The sequence below is a fragment of the Limulus polyphemus genome, unplaced genomic scaffold (assembly GCF_000517525.1).
Source record: "Limulus polyphemus unplaced genomic scaffold, Limulus_polyphemus-2.1.2 Scaffold44, whole genome shotgun sequence".
Classification (NCBI taxonomy): domain Eukaryota; kingdom Metazoa; phylum Arthropoda; class Merostomata; order Xiphosura; family Limulidae; genus Limulus; species Limulus polyphemus.
Window position 1 is genome coordinate 399,469 of NW_013665654.1, and position 9,625 is coordinate 409,093.

The 9,625-nt window shown below is 32.3% G+C and overlaps 1 protein-coding gene across 3 annotated transcripts in view; it reads left to right on the forward strand.

Moving 5' to 3' along the window:
• LOC106462282 (hepatocyte growth factor receptor-like) overlaps nucleotides 1-9,604 on the forward strand; it is a 64,940-nt gene extending 55,336 nt beyond the window's left edge. For all 3 annotated transcript variants that reach the window (XM_022389598.1, XM_022389592.1, XM_013922186.2), the window contains exons 16-20: nucleotides 622-806; nucleotides 2,496-2,605; nucleotides 3,474-3,636; nucleotides 4,526-4,662; nucleotides 6,292-9,604. In XM_022389598.1, the coding sequence (XP_022245306.1) occupies nucleotides 622-806; nucleotides 2,496-2,605; nucleotides 3,474-3,636; nucleotides 4,526-4,662; nucleotides 6,292-6,475 (779 nt within the window). In that variant the 3' untranslated portion in view covers nucleotides 6,476-9,604. The remainder of the gene's footprint in view (nucleotides 1-621; nucleotides 807-2,495; nucleotides 2,606-3,473; nucleotides 3,637-4,525; nucleotides 4,663-6,291) is intronic.
• Nucleotides 9,605-9,625: the final 21 nt, after the last annotated feature.

Genomic DNA, 9,625 nt, shown 5'->3' on the forward strand with positions numbered 1-9,625 from the left:
TGACGGTCAATCCCACTATTCGTTGGTAAAAGAGTAGCCCAAGAGTTGGCGGTGGGTGGTGATGACTAGCTGCCTTCCCTCTAGTCTTACACTGCTAAATTAGGGACGGCTAGCGCAGATAGCCCTCGTGTAGCTTTGCGCGAAATTCCAAAACAAACAAACAAATCTTCTGAAAGTGTTAAATGGAGAGATTAATTAATGGGTGCTCTTTAAGACATCACTTTCTTCAGGTTATTTTAAATGACATCCTTACAGTGTTAAATGGAGAGATTAATTAATGGGTGCTCTTTATTGAGTTACTTATTGAGTGTTTTATAAACACAAATATCCTTTCAGATTGCTTTGGCTGAACTACAAAATTAATCAGGGTAGAAGCCTATTTTTGGTACTTTCGTTCAGGAGTATACATATATAATTAGACGGATAGTGGAACAAGAGAAAATCAAAAAGTAGCTACTTAATAGGAATATTTTAAAATATTACTAAATGTTCACCACGGTGAAGAAGTTATATAAATGTCTGAGTGTGAAAAATGTGAAAAAAAATAATATAATATGAACTGTGGTGTGTATTGCATTTGTTTAGACTATACGAAGTATTTTGTTTTTATAATACCAATAGATACAAGAAGTGAAGATCAAGACAAGGATGCTTTCCTCCAAGAAGGCCTGATGATGAAGGATTTTCAACACCCTAATGTTCTTTCCTTGATCGGTGTAGCCTTTGATGTCAACGGTGAACCAATGGTTATTATACCTTACATGAAACATGGCGATTTGCTGTCCTACATACGTGACGAAAATAACGTAAGTTGAAAGTTAGATATTGAAAACGGATAAAATGGGATAGAGATAAAAAAAAAAGAATATACCTAACGTAAACAGGATAAAACATGCTCTTTGCTGTTGTTTGCTTATATCACAATTTGAAGAGTTATTCGGTAATTATTGTCTATTGTAATTTGGTTCGGGGTTACTCTGAATTTAGTAAAATATATGTTAGAACATGTTCACGCATAGTGTGTGTGTGTGTTTATTTATTTTTCAGCAAATTTGAAGCAGACTGGGTGTGGATGTGTGTTTCGTGGTAATAAACATTAAAATCGATATATGTTACTCTGATTCTTAATATTGGTACTTGCTGCGTAATGTTTATATTATACCTTTTCTGCTACATGAAGAACATTTTTCTTATTCCTACATTGGAAAACATTTTAATAGTGCCAATTATTCTTTATTTGTTTTGCCTTTTAGAATTTTTCCCTCAAAGCTTTACAAGAGCTATTTGCGTAATACCGTCCGTGAGTTTGAACAATTAAAACAATAGACTAGAGGAAAGGCAGCTATTCAACAACACCCTCCGCCAACTATTTGACTGCTCTTGTCTGACCAAAAAGTTGGATTTGATCGTTACTGTTATAACAGGATGCGAAACATGAATTCCCTGATTCACAGTCCGAACAAGTTAACCATTAGGTCACGCTTAGCCCATTGTTTTTGTGTCAACTAAAGAAACAAAACTTTTAATAGTTTAAATTTAACCAAAAAAAAAAAGAAAGAACTTGAAATATTACCCAACATCCAAGACGTTATATCAAGGAAGCGAATTACTTTGGTTTATAAGACAAACCTACACATCAAAAAATTATTAAAGAGTTAGATGCTTGCTTGCTTAAAAGTTTGGATTCAACGTTCTAAAAGTTACTGCTAAACTTAAAACATTACTTTTAACGCTTAAAATACAGCTATTTGTTTTTTATTACCTTCATACTTGATATAAATATTTTTAAAGGACAGCTTTTAAATTCGATTTTTTTTCCAAGATAAGAGATACATCATTGTTATAGATAACATAACTTTTAGTATCGTACAGGTTTTTATAATATGGAATTAAGGTTTTGCACCAGTAAGTAAAAATAGATTCAAGGAGATTATATCATATTTTATTTTAGGTGTTCTATAATTTTAATGCCCCCTCCCCCAGTGGCACAGCGGTATGTCTGCAGACTTATAACGCTAGAAATCGGGTTTCGATACCCGTGGTGGGCAGAGCACAGATAGCCCATTGTGTAGCTTTGTGCTTAGTTACAAACAAATAAACTATAGTTTTAATACAATATCCTTATTGAAAATTCTGGCTGGTACCGTCATATATTCTGTTTTTTTTTTTTTGGTGCATTATCCAAATTCTTATTTCTAGTAATTCTTAAAACTATTGGAGAGGTTTATAATCAGTTTATATGCTTTTATAGCAAAATTCTATAGTTTGAGGATTCATCAACGTTAGTGGTGTTAATTCTCCTTAGTTATAGTATTTATAGAAATGGCCCCAACTGGCACAGCGGTATGTCTGCGGACTTACACTGCTACAAACCGGGTTTCGATACTCGTGGTGGGCAGAGTACAGATAGCTCATTGTGTAAATTTGTGCTTAACTACAAAAAAACAAACAAATGTATATATATGGAATAATACATTATGTAATTTTACCATTAGTCCCCAACTGTGAAGGACCTTCTTCAGTATGGAATTCAAATAGCAGATGGAATGAAATATTTGTCTGATCTAAAGTTTGTCCACCGTGATCTTGCTGCACGGAACTGTATGTAAGTATTTTGTTGTTGTTTTGTAGTGGTTTTTTCGTATGATTTGTCAAAGAATTATTTTCTGTGGAATTATTAATGCGAACGCCGTTCAGTTACACCAGAGTGGAATTCTTATGCTTCAGAGCTTGTTCAAACATTTGCTCTTTGCTGTTGTTATTTCATTATTGGAGGGATCAAATGTACATTCTATAATCATATTTAATGCGAAGTCTTTGAAAACCAAAACCATTGAAACGATATAAATGGACAACTAAAGGTGAAGTAGAATTCACCATACAGATTATTGTTAAGCCTAACTCTTAGTTTCAAAAACTCTAAACATTTATAAATACTTTTCATTTTTAAATCAATTTTCAATATATCTTTAATTTTAGTGCGCTCGTTAAGCCTAATACTATTGCGTAACATAAATCAACCTAGTAACCTATAATTCTTAGCTTAGTGGGTTTCGGTAATATTGTGCCTTTCTTAAACTATAATTGAAATACTATTAAAGAACATTACTCAGAGATAAATTCATAACTGTATAGATAATATTATAGTAACTGTATGATCCAAGAATGTAGTATATACAACTCGACAAGTTACATGATAGAGAACATTTCAACGTGTGTATAGAGTTTTTAACTTTAGTATTCAGATGATAATTGCATCGTTGACTTGTCAGTGGAACACTTATCTTTAAAAACTGTTTGATAATTCATTGATAAATAAGCAGAACGAATATTAAACGGATAGAATAAATGATGATCTTGAAGATGTAACTATAAACGTTAAGTGATCGTCAGGATTTCAATTCAGTTAGTTGAAATACCGTAATACCTTATGATGGCTTAAAGAATCGTGAGTTGAAACTAAACATTTGTAGGTTAGACGAAGACTATACAGTGAAAGTTGCTGACTTCGGCCTGTCACGCGACATTTATGAACGAGATTACTACACCAGTGATAACAAGAAAATGAAACTTCCTGTCAAGTGGATGGCACCGGAAAGTTTAGAGAAAGGAATCTACAACACAAAAACTGATATTGTAAGTTATATTAGTTTTCAACAGAACGTAGGTAATTTCAGTTCAAGGTTTTTTTTTCTCACCAATCTTTGCAAAACATGAAAATCCATATCACGTGTGTGAATATATAAAACTTTTTATCAAATTGTTATCATTAGTAGTTATCCATACAAGTGATTTATTTTTATTTTTATAAGTGTACAGATACTAAAGTTGTATTTTTCTTTGGATACTTACTATATTTAATTTGTGTCTTTAATGGATCGGTATAAAGCTGATTAACTATTATCGATATTTAAGAACTATAACGTTTTCTTGTTTTTCAATGATAGAATATAGTATCAAATAATTATTTTCACTAAGTAACAATGCGATTTTTTAAATATTATTAGTAATTATATGCAGTGGCTTCTAATTTTTATCATTAACTAGCATGGATTTTTTATTGTTTCTCATTGATTTTGTGAAATGCCAGTTGTTATCACTAACAGAAAGTTCAATTATCCCTTGTTTTTTATTGAGCGTATGAAATTCTAATTAATTGTTATCACGACGTTCACGGAATTTTTATGTTGTTTTCTAGTGATCTTATGATGTGCCAAGTAACTATGATCACTAACTAACATGGAATTTCTTTGTTTGTTTGTGATCTTATGGTGTGCCAAGTAACTATGATCACTAACTAACATGGGATTTCTTTGTTTGTTTGTGATCTTATGGTGTGCCAAGTAACTATGATCACTAACTAACATGAGATTTCTTTGTTTGTTTGTGATCTTATGATGTGCCAAGTAACTATCATCACTAACTGACACTTTACTTATTCTCTGCGTTTAGTAATTATTTGGTACACCAAGATCAAACCATTGTTCTTATTAATGAGTTACTACAATTGGGTATATTTTTTTAGTGGTCCTATGGAGTGGTACTGTGGGAGTTAATGACTCGTGGAGTTATGCCTTACCCTGATGTGGACAATTGGGATATACTTAATTACCTGAAGACTAGAAGAAGAATGCCACAACCGTCATACTGTCCTGACTTACTGTAAGTATACATTAGGAATATTCAGTGTAAAAGAAAAATTGGTGCTTGAAAATGGTTGACTTTTCTCGGAATATTTTTTTAAAAGCTTAGTAATTTCCTTGTATCGGTTATTCACTAAAGAATCAAATAATTGTACAAGGATAGATGTGAAAGGATCGTAAACTGTATCTACATATAAGTATGACCTTTATTTCTTAACATTTTTTCCATTATAAGTTCTCATACTGGGTAGAACAGAGCCTATGAAGAAATTATTAATGAGTTCAGACAAAATGATGCTTTAGTTTAGATTAATGGTAATCAATGCCCCATTTTTGCAGGACTTCTGTAGATCTGAAATTTGAAACCTGTTTTAGATGTTTTTAACCTAAATGCGAATACAACTATATTTAATTTTAAGAGAGCTTCGTCTGCAATCAACGTCCATTCAAGTTCCATCACTAATAGTAGCTTCAATAATATTTGAGTTTTTGTTTAACAAAATTTAGAATTCACTGTACCCCCCTCACCCATAAACAGGGATCCTATACCTTTCTGGATTTCTAGAAATTAATCACTGATTATAATATTTTCATTTTTTATTCGAAGTAGTCAGCACCAGTGAACGTGGGTGGTTAAATTTTACATTTACTTTTATAATGATTAGCAGACGTATTTCAATTGGTTTTAAATGCCACGCTCTTAAAGTAAGATTTACGTTTTAATTAGCTCTGTTGGTAATTCGCTAAATATATATATAAAAGTAATCCCTATTTGTAGTGAACGTTTTTAGTATTTTATGTAAAATGCCAGTTTTGGGATTCATGATCTAGTAGCTGTATCATATTGTTTTTTGCGATGAGTGTAAAACAAACCGTATAACCTTTATATAGACCACGAGTATAATTTCAGCTTTGTGAAAATTTTATTACTAATAAACTGGAAGCGATACAGTCAATTTTTTGTTTTACACTATATACTAAACCATTTTGGTGAAAACACACTCACTAAAAACGTTTATTGAATTCATTTTACAGAATGATATTCATCATTTATCTGCGTACATAGTGATATACAAACAAATTATCGTTACCATTGCACATTGCAGAATATTTAATTATGTTCATTTTCCTTAATTGCACCTTTAATAAAATTTGATGTTCAAAGAAAGTTTGTTATCGTGATATTAAGCCTTTGATATACATCAGTGGTTTCCAAACTTTTTTCACTGAAGACACCCTAAATAACTTACCTTGATTTGCGTGATACCCCAGCTGCCACAAACAATGTTTATTTTGTAGAGTTTTTTGTGTTTTTAATTATTCTTCGTTTGGTGAAATTCTCGCGACACATCTAGCAAGTTGTCGCGACACACACAGTTTGGAAACCACTGATATACATATACTTTGGTGTAATATATATGTATGCCATGGGGTGTGTTGAGCTGCTCGATATCAGTTCAAAGTATCAATTACCACATCGCAGGGTGAAGTTTGAGGCCAATACTTTGTTACTGACGTTATATATGTTTTATTTTTGGGGTGTGTTGAGCTGCTCGATATCAGTTCAAAGTATCAATTACCACATCGCAGGGCGAAGTTTGAGGCCAATACCTTGTTACTGACGTTATATATGTTTTATTTTTGTCAGGTATGATATCATGAAAAGGTGTTGGTCTGAAGAACCCAAAGATCGACCAAGTTTCAGCGAATTAGTGGAGGAAGTAAGAAATGTCATAACAAAACTGGAGAAAAAACGCAAGCAACAGTTTGTTAGCACAAATGTAACATACGTGAACTACCCTGCGGCAGCAGCAGTTGCCAATGGTAACTAAGAGCTTTAAACATCGATTTTCATGCAAATTCGAGGAATTTGTGAACATTCGCAAAATGCCACAAATCGAACATGTTTATGCTTTAAGTTACTTTAAGGAGTTCTAAGTTTCTTAAAGGCCAGTGTTGTCCAACTGGTAAACCAAATCCAATCCCTCAGGTAACTTTATACTGCCCCAACATAGATTTAGTAAACAAAAATCAATATTACCTCGTTCATTTAAATATTTACGAGTGATAAAAAGCGTATTTGAATTGGAGAAAAAAATGGCCTTCGTGCATTTTAATTGCCTGTTTTCCAGCTCTTCAGTGGTCAACAGTTAAACCATCTAGTTACAAGAGAAAGTACAATATGGACTGGGTTAGTTGCATTCAAGTATGTCTAAAAAATACTTAAACTAATTTCAATTTTTTAGTTAAGTGCATACGAATAAAAATGGTTATTTATGTGAAAGGTAATTTATATTAATTAAAAGTTAAAGACCGACGTATCGTAAAAATCTTCTTTAATTCTGAAACGTATGATGTAAAATAGTTATGTTTTCGATAATGCAGGTGATAAATATTAGCTGAAACAGTATTTACCGATATTAGAAAAAACAAACAAAAAACTCGCTTTGTTTAGCTTACAATATATATATATACAGTGATACCTTTCGGTTTCCTTCACAATACACCTCGTATTTCTCCTGTACTTCATCACATGATAAACAGAATGTATTCTTATTACATTATTATATATTCTTAACATGCACTTATAATTAAGTAATTGTTATTAAAATAAAAAAAGAAAGGAAATGGGTTAATGAATGTAATATGATTTTTGTATTCGATCTTCCATACATTCCATCGGGGAACTTTAGTGATATAATTTTGTATTGAACGTCACGATAAAATGCAAAGTTCATACGACGCACATGGCAATAAAATTTATTTCTTAACACCTTCGATTTTTCTTTCCTGAGACCAGTGGTTAAAGGGACAATATGGGGGAAGGGGTAGGGATGGGGGTAGTCCCTAACTCATTAGGTCATTCGTCGTAGAAAACTTTAAAATATCAACTAACCAGAACAACATTTTTTTTAAAGTAAATATTGTGTATTATAGAAGAAAAATGGACTATCGGTTTTGACGACAAACAGACCTTGGACGACTTCGCGTGAAAACGAAAAAGGTTGACTATACCCATCTCTCCAAAATCCTTGTAATTGTGCAGCAGTTTCGATTCTCTTTATTCCATATAGCTCCGGGGACTTTTCTTAGCTGGAGGCTGGACTCTGGGTCCACCATCATTTAAACCATTGTATAAAACATTATATTTATATATATTTTGATCTCGCAAACATTTTGTCTTTGAAATAGTTGGTCATGTACAACAAGGTGTTTACAAGTCTTACTGCTGGACAGTTAAAACTTAAAAAAAATAAAATATGGATAACATTTAAAGTCGTAAAAAGTTGTGAAATGCTGTTGTTTCAATCTCTAGTTTTTATTTTATTACACAACTGTCGTGTTACCGTTACATAAATTGCCGACTAAATATGGCAAGTTTATTTTGTAATCTAACAAAGTATTTTTAGAATTTATTAATCTATTGTTTACTTTTTCCCGACATTATAAGAGAATGATTTCAAATATGAAAAGAAATTTCAAACGCAAAAGTTTGCCAAACGTGCAACGAAGATATTCTTACAACATATGTCACTTGTACTATTGTAACAGTTATTGCGCATGACGTGCATCAATGCTGTCATACACTCGTCAATAACAATGTAAAGTTACGTCATAATTTGCTAGGAGAACATCCACTTATCTACGAAAGTTTTGATATCCGAGACGTATTCAGAATTTTCACAGAAGTATTAGTTAGTTTGTTTGTTTGTAATTAAGCACAAAGCTGCACAATGGGCTATCTGTGCTCTGTCCACCACAAGTATCGAAACCTGGATTCTAGCGTTGTAAGTCCGCAGACATTCCGCTGTGCCACTGGGAGGCAGAAGTATTAGTAGATTGACAAGTTTAGCATCAGTGAATTTAAAAATTGTTCTGATATTTAAATTATGACAAAGTTAATTATTTGTATACGTTACACTGTCAGTTCACCGACAAGGTTATATATATATATATATATATAGAGAGAGAGAGAGAGAGAGTCATAAGTATGTAACTCAACCTGAAATGCTTGGCTTGTGTCAGAGAGAGGGGGGGGGGTGGAAGAAGCAAGGAAAACTGTGGTTGTTTCTAGACTCATATGGTTATACTTCAGACTTAAATAATCTAAGTAATTTAAAACTTTTTAACTTAGTTTCAAATATTTCAGATTGTTGTTTTAACGGCTGTATTTTCTTTGTAGCAGTTACGAAAATATTATTTGTGCTTGAGAACTTTACATGACATTTTACAAAGTCTGTTTCACTTTGGCTTACTTACATAAATTTGCAAAAAAGTTTTACAGACGTTTATTTAAAAAAAACTGAAATTTTATAGAACTTTTCTGTGTTAACAAATGTATGATGAATGTTGTATTAGCAATTATGAAAACCTTGTTCAAGGGAGTTATAGAAAAGCTGAGTGATTTAACTGGCAAATTAATTTACAGTAATTGAGTTTTTTAAGTTAACTAGAAATAAGGGAGGGAGTGTGTAATGTAATATACGATATACATTATAATCTTATATATATATTGCGAACCGTGGTGTCTGTCCGAGCGTCTGTCTGTCTGTCGTTTGAAAAGCTGAAGCTGCGTATGCAGACAAATCTCAACATTCACTTTTGAAATGACGGGAGAACTGGCATGAATAATGTTGACGCCAAATTTTATTTTGCAAGCATGATATTCTTCATTAAATTGTTAGGAATTAATCACACTATCATTCACGTTTTGAAAAGTGACGTAACTTTAAAGAATAAAAATGTAGATTTACCGTATGTTATTGTTGAGCAGCTCTTTTCATCACTGAAAAATGCTCAACAATTACTTTTCGCAATGGGCGGTATAAGTTGCTCAGAGCTTCGGCTCTGAATGAAACCAAGAGTGCAACACAATTAACCTTTTTAAAGTCCATGAGGTAATTTAAATTGATAGATTAACTTAAACTTTCGCGTCACTGGGGACGGGCACTTTTGATTTGTTTGTTTGTTTGTAATTAAGC